We start from the raw sequence: 19,943 nt of genomic DNA, 5'->3' as shown, positions 1-19,943 counted from the left end.
TGGTACAACTGGCCTTTGTCCTTGTGCCAGTTCCATTCTGTTTTCTTTGCCTGACAAACTCTTGTTCATCCTTCAAAACCCAATGCAAATACCCTCTTCTTTGCACTGGCCTCCCTGGAATCAGGTTAGAGGCTCATCTACGGCACTTTTCACCTTGGCCTCTGCATTATCAGCTCAGGGTCTCTCTCCCACCAGTCAGCCCTCTTGAAGGCAAGAGCTATATCATTTCCACCTTTGGGTCCCCAGTGCCCTAAACAGGCTTGATACCCAGGGAGAAAACACATGTTTGATGAGCTAACTGGATTTTTATTTATTTTTATTATTTTTTTAAATTTTATTATTTTAGTCACCTTACATCATTAGTTTTTGATATGGTGATCCATGATCCATTGTTTTCGTATAATACCCTGTGCTCCATGCAGTACGTGCCCTCCTTAATACCCATCACCGGGCTAACCAATCCCCCCTCCCCCCTCCCCTCTAAAACCCTGTTTGTGTCTCAGAGTCCATAGTCTCTCACGGTTCATCTCTCCCTCCAATTCCCCCTCCCCATTTTTCCCTTCCTTCTCCTAATGTCCTCCATGCTATTCCTTATGTTCCACAAATAAGTGAAACCATATGATAATTCACTTTCTCTACTTGACTTATTTCACTTAGCATAATCTCCTCCAGTCCCATCCATGTTGATGTAAAAGTTGGGTATTCATCCTTTCTGATGGCTGAGTAATATTCCATTGTATATATGGACCACATCTTCTTTATCCATTCATCTGTTGAAGGGCATCTCGGCTCTTTCCACAGTTTGGCTATTGCGGACATTGCTGCTATGAACATTGGGGTGCATATGGCCCTTCTTTTCACTACATCTGTGTCTTTGGGGTAAATACCCAGGAGTGCAATTGCTGGGTCATAGGGTAGCTCTATTTTTAAATTTTTGAGGAACCTCCACACTGTTTTCCAAAGTGGCTGCACTAACTTGCATTCCCACCAACAGTGCAAGAGGGTTCCCCTTTCTCCACAACCTCTCCAACATTTGTTGTTTCTTTCCCTGTCCATTTTTGCCATTCTAACTGGTGTAAGGTAGTATCTCAATGTGGTTTTGATTTGAATTTCCCTGATGGCTAATGATGATGAACATTTTTTCATGTGTCTGTTAGCCATTTGTATGTCTTCTTCAGAGAAGTGTCTTTTCATATCTTCTGCCCATTTTTTGACTTATTTGTTTTTTGGGTGTTGAGTTTGAGAAGTTCTTTATAGATCTTGGATACCAGCCTTTTATCTATAGTGTCATTTGCAAATATCTTCTCCCATTCTGTGGGTTGCCTCTTTGTTGACTGTTTCCTTTGCTGTGCAGAAGCTTTTTATCTTGATGAAGTCCCAAAAGTTCATTTTTGCTTTTGTTTCACTAGCTTTTGGAGATGTATCTTGAAATAAGTTGCTGTGGTCAATGTCAAAGAGGTTACTTCCTATGTTCTCCTCTAGGATTTTGATGGATTCCTGTCTCAATTGAGGTCTTTCATCCATTTTGAGTTTATCTTTGTGTATGGTGTTAGAGAATGGTCGAGCTTCATTCTTCTGCATGTGGCTGTCCAATTTTCCCAGCACCATTTATTGAAGAGACTGGCTTTGTTCCATTGCATGTTTTTTCCTGCTTTGTCGAAGATTATTTGACCAAAGAGTTGAGGGTCCATATCTGGGTTCTCTATTCTGTTCCATTGGTCTGTATGTCTGTTTTTGTGCCAGTACCATGATGTCTTGGTGATCACAGCTTTGTAATATAGCTTGAAATCGGGCAACGTGATGCCCCCAGCTTTCTCTTTTTCAACATTTCCTTGGTGATTCGGGGTCTTTTCTGATTCCATACAAATTTTAGGATTGTTTGTTCCAGCACTTTGAAAAATGTCATTGGAATTTTGATCGGGATGGCATTGAAGGTATAGATTGCTCTGGGTAACATAGACTATTTTAACATGTTTATTCTTCCGATCCATGAGCATGGAATATTTTTCCATCTTTTTGTGTCTTCTTCAATTTCTTTCATGAGTGTTCTGTAGTTCCTAGAGTATAGATCCTTTACCTCTTTGGTCAGGTTTATTCCGAGGTATCTTATGGTTTTTGGTGCTATTGTAAATGGAATCATTTCTCTAATTTCTCTTTCTACAGTTGTGTTGTTAGTGTATAAGAAAGCAACTGATTTCTGTGCATTGATTTTGTATCCTGCCACAATCCTGAATTGCTGTATGAGTTCTAGTAATTTGGGGGTGGAGTCTTTTGGGTTTTCCACATAAAGTATCATGTCATCTGCGAAAAGAGAGAGTCTGACTTCTTCTTTGCCAATTTGAATACCTTTTATTTCTTTTTGTTGTCTGACTGCTGTTGCTAGGACTTCTAGTACTATGTTGAACACTAGTGGCAAGAGTGGGCATCCTTGATGTGTTCCTGATCTTAAGGGAAAGGCTCTCAGCTTTTCCCCATTGAGGATGATATTCGCTGTGGGTTTTTCATAGATGGATTTTATGAACTTGAGGAATGTTCCCTCTATCCCTATACTCTGAAGAGTTTTAATCAGGAAAGGATGTTGTATTTTGTCAAATGCTTTTTCTGCATCAATTGAGAGGACCATATGGTTCTTCTCCCTCCTCTTATTAATGTGTTCTATCACACCGATTGATTTTTGAATGTTGAACCACCCTTGCATCCCAGGGATAAATCCCACTTGGTCGTGGTGGATGATCCTTTTAATGTATTATTGGATCCTATTAGCTAGGATTTTGTTGAGGATTTTGGAATCCATATTCATCAGGGATATCGGTCTGAAATTCTCCTTTTTGATGGGGTCTTTGCCTGGTTTGGGGATTAAGGTAATGCTGGCCTCATAGAATGAGTTGGAAGTTTTCCTTCTGTTTCTATTTTTTGAAACAGCTTCAGTAGAATATGTATTATTTCTTCTTTGAATGTTTGGTAGAATTCCCCAGGGAATCCATCAGGCCCTGGACTCTTGTTTTTTGGGAGGTTTTTGATCACTGCTTCAATCTCGTTACTGGTTATTGGCCTATTCGGGTTGTCAATTTCTTCCTGTTTCAGTCTTGGCAGCTGATAGGTTTCCAGGAAGGCCTCCATTTCATCCAGATTGCTCAGTTTATTGGCATATAGTTGTTGATAATAATTTCTAATAATTGTTTCTATTTCCTTGGTGTTAGTTGTGATCTCTCCCCTTTCATTCATAATTTTATTAATTTGGGTCCTTTCTCTTTTCTTTTGGATAAGTCTGGCCAGTGGTTTATCGATCTTATTAATTCTTTCAAAGAACCAACTTCTGGTTTCACTGATCTGATCTACTGTGTTTCTGGTTTATAATTCATTGATCTCTGCTCTAATCTTAATTATTTCTCTTCTAATGCGTGACTTAGGCATCGCTTGTTGCTTTTTCTCTAGTTCTTTATTTTTATTTTTTATTTTTAAAGATTTCTTTTATTTATTTATTTGACAGAGAGAGACACAGCGAGAGAGGGAACACAAGCAGGGGGAGTGGGAGAGGGAGAAGCAGGCTTCCCGCTGAGCAGGGAGTCTGATGCGGGGCTCAATCCCAGGACCCTGGGATCATGACCTGAGCTGAAGGCAGTCACCTAACGGCTGAGCCACCCAGGCGCCCCTCTCTAGTTCTTTAAAGTATAGAGTTAGTTGGTGAATTCGGGATTTTTCTATTTTTTTGAGTGAGGCTTGGATGGCTATGTATTTCCCCCTTAGGACCGCCTTTGCAGTATCCCATAGGTTTTGGACCGATGTGTTTTTGTTCTCATTGATTTCCATGAATTGTTTAAGTTCTTCTTTGATTTCCTGGTTGACCCAAACATTCCTGAACAGAGTGGTCTTTAGCTTCCAAGTGTTTGAATTTCTGCCAAATTTTTTCTTGTGATTGAGTTCCAGTTTTAAAGCATTGTGGTCTGAGAATATGCAGGGAATAATCTCAATCTTTTGGTATCAGTTGAGGCCTGATTTGTGACCCAGTATGTGGTCTATTCTGGAGAAAGTTCCATGTGCGCTTGAGAAGAATGAGTATTCTGTTGTTTTAGGGTGGAATGTTCTGTATATATCTATGAGGTCCATCTGGTCCATTGTATCATTCAAAGCTCTTGTTTGCTTGTTGATTTTCTGCTTAGATGATCTGTCTATTGCTGAGGGTAGAGTGTGGAGGTCTCCTACAATTAACATATTGTTATCAATATGACTCTTTATTTTGGTTAACAGTTGGCTTATGTAGATGGCTGCTCCCATGTTGGGGGCACAGATATTTACAATTGTTAGATCTGGATTTTTATTTTTATTTCTTTTTGAGAGGTGGCGGGAGAGGGGCAGAGGGAGAGGGAGAGAGGCGGGGCTCGATCTCATGACCCTGAGATCATGACCTGAGTGGAAATCAAGAGTCAGATGCCTAACGGACTGAGCCACGAGTTAACTGGATTTTTAAAAAGAATAAAAAGGAACAGACAGATCCCTAGTACCTGGTACCTGACAGGTACTCAATACGGGTTTCATTTGTTCATTCCACAACTATTCATTATGTTAAGTGCCAGGGATGCAGCGAGGAGAAACAGAGATGGCTCCTGCCTCCATGAACCTTAAAGTCAAGCAGGGAAGAGAGACAGCAATCAAAATTACAGAGATAAATATAAAACTTCAATGGGGTGCATGCCACACAGAGCAAGTTCATCGTTCTAGAAGAGTCAATAACCGGCCACAGACAGCTGGCTCAAGGAAGACGTCCCAGAGAAGGGACTTTTGAAGTAAGATTTAAAGAATGCCTAAGTATCAACTGGAGAAAAGTAGGGGCCACATTCAAAGAAAATAGCAAGTGCAAAAGCCCTAAGGAAGGAGAGGGCTCAAGGAATAGCAAGAGGCCAGCAGAGTGATCAAGAGGCAGAGGAGGAGATGAGGCATAAAGGTCAGCTGGGGCCAGACCTGGGACCCTGGAGGCTTGAAGTGGCAGGGGAAGCCATCAAAGACTCTATCAAAGGGTTTCAAACAGAGGGATGACAGGTTCCAATTTGCATTTTAAAAAAGATCCATCTGGCTGCCCAGTGGAGAATGAGTGGGGTGGGGCAAAGCAAAGGGCACCAAATGAGGGCACCCAATGAGTCTGGAGAGGAAGATAGGGGGTTACACAGGGCCACCCAGGAGAGCTGGCCAGGTGAGCACTGCACAAGGACACTCAGCTGAGGACGTCGAGCCATGTGCCCCAAGTGGAGCTGCCTCTGCCCAGAGGGTGTCTTTTGCTAATAGCCGCCAGGCAGGAATGCTTGTTGCTAATTCCCACAAAGGCTCTGCAGGGCTCTGGCCCAGTAAAATGCAATAAGGGACCTGCATTCACTTGTCCACACACCAGTACCTGCCAATGCCCCACCCTGTCCTGAGCCAGCCTCCAGTGTTGAGACCCAAGGCAGAGCCCCGGCCTGAGAGGCCACCCTGCCCAGCACTGGCCAAGATGGGAACTGCTTGGGCTACGTGGGGGCAAAGGCAATGGGGCCCGGTGACATTTCAGGCCCTGTCCATCACCTGCTGTGGCCTGGGAGGCCACACTGGACCGCAGGCACTGGGGGATCCCATTTCAAAGCCCTGTTCCTGAGCTGACTGCCAGGTGCTGGCAGCTCAGCCAGCTGCCCAGCTGGGGGACATGGAGGAAGAGGGAAAGCCAGTCGGCAATGAAAAGGAGCCAGCTGGGGAAGGGAATGGAGAGCAAGCCTCAGCATTGCACAGACTGACTCCTACTGTAGGCCTCAGCCCACCAGAGGGGAACCCCTCCTGTTCCTCAGCACTGAGGACCCACTTAGGAGACACCAAATGTCCCAACAGAGTCATGCAGGTAGAGGGAGGAAGGGCCCTGATCCGAGAATCAGGAGGCCTAACACAGACTCTGATAGTAACTAGCTGGATGACTTTGGGACCCCCAAGGTTCCCAAGGTATCCTTTCTGCGGGTCTCAGGCCCCCCATCTGTCCGTCTGTTTGTGCTGACATGCTCACGTGTGGCTGGGCTGGAAGGCACGAGGGTGGTTGTCCATCCTCGGCCCCAACTTACGGGCCATGTTACTCCAGACAGCCATTCCACTTTGGAGCCTCAGTTTCTTCCCTGAAAATAAAGTGCCCACTTCACAGGGTGGTTGTGAGAATTACACATGATAAGGCCTACAAAGTAATGAGTTCGGTGTCTGGCACATAGTGTGTAATAAAAGTAGTTGGGTAGCCCTTGTCAATCCCCCGCCAGGATGTGGTCAGCCCCAGAGCCCCTGGAGTCATGAGGCTGAGACACAACAACGGCAGGAACCAGGGCTACCGATGAAGATCCGCCCCCCTCATGGGGCGCATATTGGTCAGAGCCACAAGACAGACAAAGGTGACCACCAGCTGTGTTTGCTGAACCCGGAGATGACAAAGCAAGATAGCTGCCATTTGTTGGGTGGCTCAGGGTGCCACCCACTGTCATCTTCAACATGGTGCCAGATGGGTTGAAGATCCTGCCGAAGGTCACTCTGCTTATAAATAATGGAAAGATGTGAACCAGGGCCTGGATTTTTCAGCCCCTGCTCTTACACTGATCTGGGAATCCAGCACCCGTGGGAATTGGAAAGTGAGTGTCTCCAGACCTCTGGAGTCCATAAACCCTCTGGGTTTGAGAAACCCAATGCACAGCACTGACGCAGGCCTTGTGGAAAGAGCCAAAAGATGGAGTTTGACCACCAGAGGGCTCTGTTTGAGCAGAAAGTCACAGGGCCCTGCTCAAGACCAAGGAGGGTCTTATCTTAAGCAATATGGTAGGAAGAGCACGAAGACTAGAATTTCCACTGACCCCGCAGTGAGATGGTGAGCCTGTCCCTGCTCCCCGGGGCCTCATGTCCACCCTCTGTAGAGCCAAGAATTGCGGCCAGACAGGATCCAAGCTCTGGTGTGCCCACTGTGCCTGCTGCCTGGTCCGCACAGACTACGGGAGTTCTGTGCGCTGATGTAAATGCTACTACGTAAGCGGCAGCTGAGGCCCTGGACGCGCCACACAGTGCTTACGACTAAAGCCTCTGCAGCTACACTGCCTGGGTTCCAATCCTGCATCTGTGCTTATTAGAGAGATGAGTGGAGGCACATTTCTTCACGTTTCTTTGCCTCAGTTTCCTTTTCTCTTAAATCAGGATGATCTCCACCTGCCTTAGAGGATGGCTGGTGGGTGTTAGGTGAGTTCATTCTTCACACAAAGCACAGGGACAGTGCACAGTGCTGGGCGAGCACTCAGTAAATGTCAGCCATTGCGATGTTCTTCAGGACAGAGGCTCGGAATCAAACTTAATGTAGTTCATGGCAGGGAATGGAAGAGTCCAGAAGAAAAGAAAAAACAGACAACGGAGGCAGTCTGAAGTTATGCCACTGAAAAGCCATAAACCAGGCCAGCGTTTCCCAGAGGGTGCTCTGTGAAGTAAAGGGCTTTGTGATCAAGCCAGCTGGGGAACAAATCTCACCAGGTTGTTCTACTGCGGGACTTCTAAGGGCCTTCAATTTCTTGGCCCATAAAACCTTTTAGTGGCAGAGCATCCTGCTGCATTAATGCGTGAAAGCACACACACTGGGAACCCCTCATCTGGACCAGGCTCCTCCCTACACCGAGCACAGGGCCCAGGGCACCAGAGGGCCCACGAATGCCTGGGGACACATGGGCCCCCGCCAGCGGACATGGGCCCCTTCTGACCCACTCCTGCTCCTCTCCCAGCTCATGCCAAAAAAGAACCTGCTTTAGGATCTGTGCACTGTCACCTCTGCCTGGAAGGCCCTTTGCACGGAGAGCTATGTGTCTCCTTGTCTCCCTTCCTCCTAGTCACTCTGTCAAAGTGGCCATTGTATCAAAAACGGCGTCAACTGCCCAGACCCATCACTCCCCGTGCCCTTTCCCGGCTTCATTCCTTCTTGTACTTATCACCACTTGGCACATGGTGTGTCTACTTGCTCGTTGCCTGTCACCCACCCCACCCCACTGCACTGAAATGTCAGCTCCGTGACAGCAGTGACTGCACACTCCCATTACCACCGTGTCCCCAGTGCCTAGCAGAGGACCTGGAACACAGTCAGCACGCAGTAAATATCTGCTGAACGAAGAAGCAAATGGCCCCAAGCACCTACCTAGTCCCTACCGCCCATCTTGAAGCCAGAGCCTCTAGAGCCCCCCATCCAGCTGTTCCCCACAGACAGCTTCCCCACGACACTTTCAGCAAAGACTCTGACCCCAGCAGTAGTTCTGGGTGCCCCGTGGAGCCCAGAGCAGCTCACCTGCCCGTTGGGATTTCTTTCTCCTCTTTCCTCCAATGCACAATGGCTCTGCTCAGGAGGTGCATAAATGCCGCAGCCCACCAGAGCCAAGAGGAAAGAGCACAGGATCCAGAGCCCAGACTGCCTCAGTCTGAGTTCAAATCCCGGCTCTCCCACTTCCAGGCTACCTAGCCTCAGATACATAACCCTCCTAAGGCCTTGGTTTGCCCATCTGCAAAATGAGGGCACACCCCGTCCCTTAGGGAAGACTGCCACGACGTTCGAGGGGCCGAGCCTCTCCTACCTCACACCTGTCCCCGGGGCTTCCCTTAGGCAAGCGCCTGCAGTGTGCCAGGCAATGCCCCTGCCATGTGCTCCTAAGAACAACTAATAGTTATTTCTTTAAAGATTTTATTTATTTATTTGAGAGCGCGTGAGAGCACAAGTGGGGGGGAGGGGCAGAGGAAGAAGCAGGCTCCCCGCTGAGGGGCTCCATCTCAGGACTCCGGGATCATGACCTGAGCTGAAGGCAGACACTTAACCCACAGAGCCACCCGGGTGCCCCTCACAGCTAATACTTAAAAAGCACTTATTAGACACCAGGCGCTGTGTGCTCCAAGTGCTTTGCATATACTCGCTCACTTCTCCTTCACGACACTCCTAGGAGGTAGGTGCTACCACTCTACCCATTTTACAGATGAGGAAAGTCAGACACTCAGCTATGGAGTGTAGAAATGGGACTGAAACTCAGCCAGAGTATGCACTGCTTGGGGACCCCAGCTCCGCGTACCTTGAAGAAGCCGATGATGCCCACGCCGTAGGCCACACAGTACTTGTCCAACAGCTCCCGGTTCCAGGCGTCCAGGTTGACATACTTGAGGATGTTCTCATAAATGATGAGGGCGAAGCGGCCACGGCCCTTGTCGGTGAGCGTGGGCATGTCCCCCTTGCCCGGTGCGATCTCCGTGCGGTACTTGAAGCGGCTGGACTCCAGGATGGCCACGACCTCCTGGCCCAGTTGGGAGTAGAGGCTCTCCACAAACACCAGCACCAGTGGGTCCGTGCGGGAGGGCGCGGCCGCCTGCATGGGCTTGAGCGGCAGCAGGCGGCTGGGGGCCACGGGGGGCGGGTCCCCACAGTCAGGCTCAGGGGCGTCCGCCGAGGGCTCCAGGCCCCGCTTCCAGCCATACAGGTAGTAGGCCGAGACAAAAACGCTGAACAGGCAGAAGACGAACAGCAGGAAAAGGACCGCCTGCGGGGACACGTGCCGACACAGCCTCCGGAGGCGCGCCAGGGCGGGCATCCTGGCCCCCGAGACCTCGGCCGCCGGAGGCCCGTGTGCCCTGGCCGCCCCCAGGCCCCACGCAGGAGACACCAGAGTCATCCACTGACCAACAATTTCACAGACGCTTAGCAAGCGCGGCCCTCGGTGGGCAGCAGGAGTGGAGGATCCGGGCCCCCGGCCCTTCCTCCCAGCCAGGGGCACAGTCTGCAGGCCGGTCGCGCTCCTTCCTTCCTCTGCGCCCCTTTATGTCACCATGGCAAACCCCCACGTGGTCCTGTGCACAGCAGAAGTGCCCCCAGGGCGTCAGGGTCTCCTGGGGGGGCTGGGCAGCGGGCCGAAGGACACTGGGCAGGCCTGGGGGCGCCACATGCCGCTCGCTCGGTGGGGCCCCCGGGGCCAAGGCTGTGGAGAGAAGAGGAGAGCCAGAGGTGAAAAGCCAGAGCGTGCGCTTTCGGGGGGGTCCGCTGACTGTGGACACACAGGACCTGACCTCGGTGGGCCCAAGCTCAAGTACTGCTGCCCACCCTGGCTGCATGATTTCACACAAGCTTTGTAATCTCTCCGAGCCTCAGTTTCCCTATTTGTGAAACAGGGCTGACAAGAGTACCTGCCTCACAAGAGGCTCAGGGCGTAAGTCCCTAATCCTAATGTGTATAATGTGTATAACATGGTGTCTGCGACAGCGGTTGCTATTTTTTTTTTTTTTTTTTTTAATTTTATTTATTTATTTGAGACAGAGAGAATGAGAGAGAGAGAGCACATGAGAGGGGTGAGGGTCATAGGGAGAAGCAGGCTCCCTGCCGAGCAGGGAGCCCGATGCGGGACTCGATCCAGGGACTCCAGGATCATGACCTGAGCCGAAGGCAGTCGCTTAACCAACTGAGCCACCCAGGCGCCCCAGCGGTTGCTATTTTTTTATAATTATCAGAGTCCAAGACCAGACCAAGCGAACTCCAGGTGCAGGAAGGACAAAGTGAAAAAAATATTTGCAAGGCCTGGGAGCTAGACATGGAAATCTAAATCACAGCTGAACACCCCAACCTCACCGTCTCCTCCTCACCCACAGTGCCTCCCCCCACCATTTCTCTCTCTCTGAATGGGCTGAGCAGCCTCATCAGGCAGCCAGAACTTAGGGTTCCTGGGTCCCCTTCAGCCCCACCATCCCCGCCCAGAGCAGGTCACCTGTATTGGTCTCCCTGGAAAGTAAATGAAGACCACACACCCACCCCCACTGAACCAAGGCCCCAATTTCCTCACCCCAAATAGCAGCCCCCAGTCCCCCATACACATGAGTGGAAGCAGCCGCTGAAAGCTAGCAGGAGAGAGATGGGGATGGGGACAGGGACAGAAGGTGTGAGGGTCTGGGCGGGCACAGCCAGGGGGTGAATAGAAGCCTCAGACCCAGACTTGGGGGTGAAGATCTTGAAAATCCCTCCCAGGCCGCAGCGTACCAGAGACCCAACAACTGCAGTTCTAGGAACTTATTATCCTAGGGGTTGTAATTGTAGAAGTGTGTACTGATTTCCCCAAAAGAATCCTAATCCCAAGGCTGTTTGTAATAGCAAATGCCCAACAATAGGGGATTGTCCTTAGCAATTATGATGCAAGCATCAGAGAGAATGCCAGGCAGCCACTTACAACTTGTACAAGATGTGGAAGAAGGACATTTACTGACATAGAAATATAATTGCCACACATGTTGTTAGAGTGGAAAACATTTATAAAACAGTATGCATGGTCACATTTCTGTTAAAAATTGTTATGCGTAAACCAGAAACTGGTACTAAATCCAAACCAAAAAAACCCCAAAATGTTAACAATGATTATCTCCGAATGATTTTTATTTTCTTCTTTTTGTTTCCTAAATTTTCTACAACAATCATTTACTATGTTCGTGAAAATTAAAAAAAAGACACAAACAAATGTTTTTAAAAGATGTGCTCAGAAGCAAGAGACAGGAGTGTGAAATGAGGATATGTCTCAGACGCCACCACTGCTCCCAGTTTCTGCCAATGATATGCTATGTGACTCGGAGCACATAACCCCTCTCTGGGCTTCCTGCCTATTAGCGAGGAGCTTGGGCCAATCTCAGGGGGGCTCTTCCACCTCCCATATTCTGCAATTCAGTCCCTACTATGTGCCAGCACCCCGGGGAACCCAAGGCAGCCAAGAAAACAGGCAACTACAATGCTGGGGGGGCGAGTGTGATAGTGGGGGAAGGGTGTTTGAGAGAACTCGGGGGCACTGAACTCTCCTAGAGGGGGAGGATCAAGGAAGGCTTCCTGGAGGAAATGGTACCTGAACTGACCAGAAGAACATGTGTGGGTTGACCAGGGGTAGGAATGGGGAAGGGCACATGCCTCAGCTTGGAGATAAGGGACAGTGCAGAGCTTTCCAGGGACTCCTTGCAATTCTAGCTGAGAGCAGGGCAAGAGCAAACAGGTTTCCTGGGCGGAGGCTGAAGGGCTGGGGTGACAGTCCTGTTTATTCCCAGGCTACAATTGCGTCCCATTTCCCCCTGATGAGGGCAGCCCTCTGCCCTGCGGCCACAGTGAGCCCCACCTCTCGGCCTCGGGGCCAAGACCAGAGCACAGTGGGTGGAGAGGTGCAGCTGCCTGGAGGATGCCCCGCCAGTCTGCCACGCCTGGGGGCACCTGGCCACTCCGGCCACCCGACAGTGTTTCCCCTGCAGGCCTGGGTGCTGTGATCACCGGCCCTTGGTCAACTGCATTAACAGACTTTCAGTGTGCATGGTAATGTTGCACCCAGCAGTGTCAGGCACCTGGGGATCACAGACCCCTGGGGGAATCTAACAACACTTTCCCATAAAAAAATATGCACATATGCTGGAAAATCTTGTAACAATTTCAAGGAGTCCAGACCCCATGCCCTCAAACCCACCCGTGGACCTAAACTCTACGGTTAAGAAAGCCTTATGGTTACACGCAGACTGGAAGGAGGCAGCTTCATTCACACCCACATGCCACCTCCCAGCAGCCGTGTGACCTTGGGCAAGTTGTTTAACTTCTCAGTGCTCCCAGTTTCCTAATCTGTAAAACAGCAAAGTTTGACATGCTCCCATAGTTGTGAAAATTAAATGAGTTCCGGGGCGCCTGGGTGGCTCAGTCGTTAGGCGTCTGCCTTCGGCTCAGGTCATGATCCCGGGGTCCTGGGATCAAGCCCCGCATCAGGCTCCCTGCTCAGCGAGAAGCCTGCTTCTCCCTCTCCCACTCCCCCTGCTTGTGTTCCCTCTCTCACTGTCTCTGTCAAATAAATAAATAAAATATTTTTTAAAAAAAGAACACATAGTGTATCACAGATGTAAGAGCACTCTCTCTCTCACAAGGTCTGTGGGCTGCGAGTGGAGGGAAAAAGCCTGAAGTAGGGGCACCTGGGTGGCTCAGTCGTTAAGCGTCTGCCTTCAGCTCAGGTCATGATCCCAGGATCCTGGGATCGAGCCCTACATCGGGCTCCCTGCTCCTCGGGAAGCCTGCTTCTCCCTCTCCCACTCCCCCTGCTTGTGTTCCCTCTCTCGCTGTGTCTCTCTGTCAAATAAATAAAATCTTTAAAAAAAAGAAAGAAAAGAAAATTAAATGAGTTTGTATATATAAAGCACACAGCACCAAATATGGGCCAGCCACTCTCTCCGAGCACACCTGCTGCTTACTGAATCTAGGCACAGTGTGGACAAGAACTGAGCTCGCAAAGCTCCGTCAAGTAGCTCCATGCTTCCTCTCGAGTCTCTGATAACCAGTCCTCAGAAGCCCAAATCCCCATTTTCAGAGGCCATGGCCTTTCCCTGGAGCTGGACGGATGAGCAGGGGCCAGATGGTTAGAGGCCAGGAGACCAGGGAGAAAGCCATGGCAAAGCCCAGGCCCAGGAGAGGGTAAAGGCCTCCCCTGTCCCCAGAGAAGGCCAAATACTCTGGAGTGGGGGGTGGGGGAGGGCGAGATGCTGCTTCATGAACAAAGTGCCAGCCCCCAGCGTGCTGGCAAGAGGGGCCTTCAGCACTGACCCCTACCGCAACCCCCTCGAAGGCCTGGAGCCGGCCATTCAAGACCCTCCACACCCACCTGCATTCCAGAGCCCCTGTGGCTCAAGGATGGAGAACTGGGGGGCTTCTAATCCCCTTGCAGCCACCAAGTCCTCCAGGAGAGCTGGAGGCTGAGGCCTCGACGCCCCGCCCCCCCACCCCGCTGCCCTGGGCCTGCCTGGGTCTTGCCGACATTGCCAGAGGTTTTCCTAAACTCCAGCCTCGCCCAACCAGTCACCAATCTTGGTCATGCATCTAGGCCTTTGCTAATGAAATTCCCATTGCCGGAATGCCTCCCCCTCCCCCTTGGGACACTTACTCATCCTTCAAGACCCTAGTTCCAATGTCATCACCTCTCTGAAGTCATCCCAATGCACCACCCCCTTTCCTGCCCCCAAGTCCCATTCCTCAGGCTTCTGCCGGCCCCATCCCCACTCCATAGTGTGGAACCAGAAAGCCAGGACCCTCAGGCCAAAACAGGACTCAACTGTGCATTCTCTGGCTTGCACGGCATTTTTCTTAAATTTGAGATTCGCTATCAGTATTTCAAAATCAGGAGATTTCACATAAAAGTTAGAACTTCTAACATTTAAAAAGAGCATGTTCTGCTGATACTGGGCACTCATCCCCACAGGCCACCATCGGCCCCCACAGGCATGGACTCTCTGGTTAACACAGTCCCAAAGCCAACCTCCTTCCTTCATTTGGCTTCCTGCCCAGTCCCTGGGTGCACCGGAGTGTGAGGTCCATGTAGAGTGGACTCGAGGTGTTTCCATACACAACTCTGGAGCCTCCAGATTCCCGGGCGGGGCCAGGACTTACTGACCTCTGCCGGGGCAGGCCCTGCCTGGCACCCGGCAGCTGGCACATAGAGGCCCTCCACAAATACTAATTTCGTTCCTTCTCCTTCCCCACACACCTGGGTGCCCTGAAGGGCAGGGACAAGTCTGAATCATCGTGGAAGCCCCCACTGCTCTCCCCAGGCATAGGTCCTAATTGAGTACTCAGGATATGAATGAATCATAATGAGCTGTTATTACTCCCAATTTACAGATAAGGAGACTGAGGCTCCAGAGTGAAATGACTTGCCACAGTCACATAAGAAACCGCTAAGTCTTGACTCAAATAGGTTTCCTTCCTAACTGCAAATTTGGTCTTTCATTCCTCCATCGGGAGTCCCTCCAAGGCGTTTCTATAATAAAAATAATAACGACAGTGATACCATTATAATCATCATCATTGTTATTTTTACTGCTACATGTTTCAAGCACTTACCACGGGCCTGGCACTGTGTTTAGCACTTTCCCACACCTTACCTCATTTAAGCCTACTACTACTAACTACTACTAACTACTACTGTCATTATTCACATTTCCAGTTGAGGAAAATGAGGCTCAGAGAGGTTAAGTCACTTGCCCAAAATCACAGAGCTAGTCCATGCCAGAGCTGAAATTTGAACCCAGACCCCAGGAGACAGAAGCGGCTCCAGAGCCCAGCAGGGACACCTTGGCTGCGATGGGGGAGAGCAGGAGGGGACCTCAGCCACTGAGGCCTCGAGCCATCAGCCAGGCTCCCACTGCGCTCTCCCAGCCCTAGGCCCAGCTCTCCCTGCCAAGGTGCTGGGGATAATGAATGAGATGCTCTGGTCGTCATGGAGATGCCATGGCAACGCCGCACTTTCGGGAAATACCACGGTAACTGTGGCCACTGCTCTGGAGTTGAAAGTCACTCCTTACCCCTCACCCCACTCCACTCCAAAATGCTCTGCTTCCCCCACAATCCTCTCTAGGACCTGGAGAGAAATGAGGCAGAGGCGAAGGGTCTTCCAGAGATCAAGCTATCTAGAAATCAGGACTGGGGAGAGGGTCCAGCTCTGTCCTGGATGGACAGGTAGACTCCAGGAGTGACAGCAAGAGCTCTCTGAGGCTGAGCTTCCGTGCCTTTCCTGGGGCGGCACACCTAATAAGCAGCTCCCATGTACTCGGGGTCTACTCTGTGCACCCGACCTCCCGCGAAGGGCTGCACATGTCATTCTGTTGCATTCCATCTGAGAGGTGGCGGCGCGCTAGCTGCTGGCCTTACGGTGAAGGGCTCCGACTGCAGCCAGCCTGCCTGGGCTTGAACCTTGCCTCCATTATTGACCAGCCTTGGGATCTTAGAACAAATCCCTCAACCTCTCTGAGCCTCGGTTTCCCCAGGTGTAAAACAGGCTTCATACCACTTCCTATCTCACAGGGCTAAAACTAATAGAGATGATGTGTGTCAAGACAGCTCGGGGCCTGGCACACGGTGATATAGGCTAATACGATGATTAGCCATTTAACAGATTTGGAAACTTGAGGCTCAGGAAGCACCTGGCCCAAGGCCACAGATCAAATTCACAGCGGATCCAGAAGGAGAAGAACGGAGGTCGGGTTTGGGAGCACCCTGGAAGCTGGGTATAAGCAGAGGCCCATTCCCCATCCCCTCTTTCTGTACTTACTGGGCACCACGAGACACCGAGCACGGCGCTGGACACCGAAGATGGAGGCTTTTTGGGGGGCCCCGAGGTTTTGTGCCTCTGGTGTGTGACGCTGCTGCAGGGTAGATGCAGGAAGGTCCCTGCAGTCCCGCATGTTCACCGAGCCCAGATTTTATTTCCCGCCTGGGGCATTCCTGACACTGTCCCCATATCCCCATCCTCACACGCACACGAATGCACAAACTCAACATGGTGCCGATCTGTTCAAGTGGGGTCATCACAGCCGTCTGGGCCACAGGTGCAAGTGTGGGGTGGGAAGCAAACAGCTCCAAAAGTCTGTGAATGGGCACCCGGGCTTGGGGGAGGAGGGGTGGCTGCGGGTCCAGGCGCTGGTAGCCCCACAGGCAATCCCAGGGCCACTCCCCACAGCTGACCCGGCCCCTCCCCGCCTGTCACACCCCCAGCACAATCACACCACCACCCACCGCCCAGCCACACCCCACAGCCGCCCAGCTCCACCAGCCACCCAGCCTCAGGCTGCCCCACCCACCACGTACAGCGCAGCAGAGAAAATCCTCCACATTTGCTTCCCAGCTGTGCAGGAGTCTCTCCAGCCCAATTACCCCCCTGGGAGGCCGAACCAGAAGCAAATCCCTTCCTCTGCTGGAATTCACTGCACACCCCATCCCCCACAGGCCCGCAGTGCCGCCTGGCTGCAGGCCAAGCTGCTGCCCATCAGTCACCCCAGAGTCCAGGGCTGCCACCAAGAGACGGTCGGCAGTCTGGCTCAGAGTCTTGGGGTTGCAGAGGGTGCAGCCCCCCCTGCAGTGAGCACGTGGGGACACGGAGACCCCAAGAGAGGAAAGGACCCCCGCCCCCACTCCCACCTACCTGGACCCATTTTCTTGTCCATTAAAACACTGCCCAGCCTCCTCCAAGGCCAGCCTCAGCCCGGAGTTGGACTCTGCCGGCTGTGTTTCAAAGCCCGAGGTGAGCTTCCCCGCTCCGTGTCCCACCATGCAATGCTGTGCGCATATGCTCCCAGACGCCGGCTGCCCTCGCAACTACAGCGCCGGTCCCCCAACTTCACCAAAAGCTCTCCAAAGCAGAGGCAGTCTCCTACCCACGACAGGTGCTCAAGAGAGATGGGCCCCTGCCAATTACCTTCCCTTTTTGGATCTGCTATGAGAAATCTCCAAGCTAAATGCATTAATAATATGAACTTTCATTTATCAGACACAAATACGTCTGTACTCCGTGCTATTAACCCTTTCACAGCACCACGACCTACCTTCCCCTCACGTTACAGACGAGGACAGTAAGGCCTGGAGGGGCCCCCTCCCACAGAGCAAACGAGTGGGTGACTGGGATTCCGCACAGGCCAGCCGGCTCCAGAGCCTGGGCTCGTCAGCTTTCGGCCACGCGGGCCCCCCACGTTCACCTGGCACGGCTCTCACCACTGCTCCGCACATCCCACTCTCTGCTCCCTTTGAATGGTGCTCTTTCTGTTTTTGTTTTCATCCATTTTATGTGTGTTTTAACATCAAAAGCAGCCTCTCATGATCCGTCTTGGCAGAAGACTCACAAATCATCCATCAATCAACAAGCAAACAAAGCATAACGTGCTGGTTCACTCCCAGGTTACCAACCTGGGATTTGTTCTGGGTTCCCCAGCAGGGATTGCTCAACCAAAAAACCTCAGGAACTTAGACCCCACTTGTTGAGAATTTGTCTTTCCTCCAACAGAGCCCGAGTTGAGAGTTTACCTTTGCACCGGCTCTCAAGAAAGGGTTTACCGAGCAAACAAACAACCAGCTTGTGGGGAGGGGCAGAGTGAGGAATAAGACAGGTCAGGACCAGCTGCCCTCCAGTCCCACCGAAGCTCCTAACACAGATCAGGGTGAGCAGGCTCATCACAGGGCATGCTCCCCACTAGCCCATGAAGCTACCCCAAATAGGGCTCTCTCCCCTCAACGCCCAAATCCATCTATGACAGAGTCAAATACATTCCTATTTTTCTTAGGCTCAGGTCATAGGCATTCAAAAGGAATGGAATGATATTTCCTTGCAAATATCATAAACTCCCTCGCTGACAGCAGCCAGCACTGGCTGAGCTCCTGGTAACTCAGCAGCCCCACACTGGGACCGTGCTGAGAGCTTTCCCCGATCTGTCACACCCCATCCTCACACCCTGAGAGGTGGGGTCACTGATATATGCACTTTACAGATGGGGAAACTTAGGCTCAGAGAGGGTAAGCAACTGACTAAAGGTCACACACCTGGGCAGAGGCAGAGCTTAGGATGACCCCAAGCCAGCCCACCCTGGGGCCCCTGTTTGTAACCCCTATATAGTCCTCATGTCCAGCTTTCCACACCATTCTTAACCCAGGTCTGTGGCCTAGAGCACATCCAGAGAGAGGCTTCCCGAAGATCACCAGCCCCAGCTGCCTAAACACAGGCTGACCCAATTTCTCCAGGGATGTGAAAGCCTTCACTGGCAGAGAAGGACACCACAGATTCCCAGAAAGGCAAGATCTCAGCCAGAGGGTCTTCACATTCCCTTGCCCCGGGGGCCTCTGTCATCTCTGACAAGCAGGTGTCCACATGAGAAAGGGGGCTGCCCCCACACCCCAGGCAAAGGCCTCATGTGAAGGAAGAAGAGACAGAGACAGGAGTGAGGGTAAGAAGCAGGAAATCTCAACTTCGAGAGCGAACTCGGAGGATAACGGTGACCAGCATGCTTCATGGGTCTGGTGCACACCAGGTACTATCATGACCTCATTTATTCACCATTTCTTCCCAGTGAAGTAGAAACCAGTTTATCACGCCCTGAATACCTACCCTGCCCCGCCTGCCACCCCTGCAGGGCAGCCGGGCAATGCCGGGCAGCCCCGGCTTCTGTCCTTCCGCATGCCCACCCCAGGTCACCGGATGCCCCCTGAGAGATTCCAAAAAGCAGGTGTTCTTGGGGGGGGGGGGCTCCATCTCACAGATGCAAAAGCCAAAATCCACATGGGCCTGGAGTCCACATCAGCATCCCAGCCCCTCCACTCACCCTCTCTGCACCTCTGGATGAGACCCTTCCCTACTTCTAGCCTCTGTTTTCTCGGCTGGACAATGAGGGGTGTGGACTAGATCAGAAGTCTGTGACCTCCTGGAGTTACAGAACCCTCTAAGAATCTATAAAAACTCTCAGTGAGTTCCCCCAGACAGATACCACATTCCAAACAAATTCAGGGTAACTGTGACCGGCCCCCACCATACAACAAATTAAGAACATGGGAACTTTCTAGGGATCCTTCTGGCTTTGACATGCCGCAGCTTACACAGTGTAGACAGGATCGAAGTCATGAATGTGACTTCTGAGCACCCTGGGACCTCACCATTCCAGCTACCCACCATGGCCCTGCAGTAAATCTTTAACTCTCAGACCTGTTGGCTTCCAGTGGATTCATGGACTGCCCAGCTCAACAGAAGCTACAACAGAAACTAAGCCCTTCCTTCCCATCCCTCAGCCACCACCTCCTTCTACTCCATCAGAAATCTGCCCCGTCAGCCCTGAGCCATCTCTCTGGGGCGGCCCCAGGGGCTGTGACACTTGAGGAACCTGCTCCCGGTCCTAAATGCAGACAGGATCCAGTGCCAGGCTTGGGGGCCAGGCTACCCCCACCCCCAGCCCCCAGCCCCCTCCCACGTGGCTGTGAACATGCAGGCACACACACGTCCGTCCAGACAGACCTGGAGGACTGGACAGGAGGGAGGGGACTAGGGGCCATGGTCAGAGGGTATGGGAAGGCTGGGGACAGAATGACAAGACCCACCAGACCTCCAGGGAGCAGCGCTGGGCTCCGCTTCCCTTCAGTGCGTCCTCTTAATGGCTAC

At 51.4% G+C, this 19,943-nt stretch overlaps 1 protein-coding gene across 2 annotated transcripts in view; it reads right to left on the bottom strand.

The window, feature by feature from the left end:
• The window catches only part of NDST1 (N-deacetylase and N-sulfotransferase 1), a 63,300-nt gene that overhangs the window by 24,770 nt on the left and 18,587 nt on the right, over positions 1 to 19,943 (bottom strand). For both annotated transcript variants that reach the window (XM_036113565.2, XM_036113566.2), the window contains exon 2: positions 9,072 to 9,968. In XM_036113565.2, the coding sequence (XP_035969458.1) occupies positions 9,072 to 9,665 (594 nt within the window). In that variant the 5' untranslated portion in view covers positions 9,666 to 9,968. The remainder of the gene's footprint in view (positions 1 to 9,071; positions 9,969 to 19,943) is intronic.

The sequence above is a fragment of the Halichoerus grypus genome, chromosome 2 (genome assembly GCF_964656455.1).
Source record: "Halichoerus grypus chromosome 2, mHalGry1.hap1.1, whole genome shotgun sequence".
NCBI lineage: Eukaryota > Metazoa > Chordata > Mammalia > Carnivora > Phocidae > Halichoerus > Halichoerus grypus.
The sequence above is the reverse complement of the archived record's forward strand: the minus strand, read 5'-3'. Positions and strand labels throughout refer to the sequence as shown.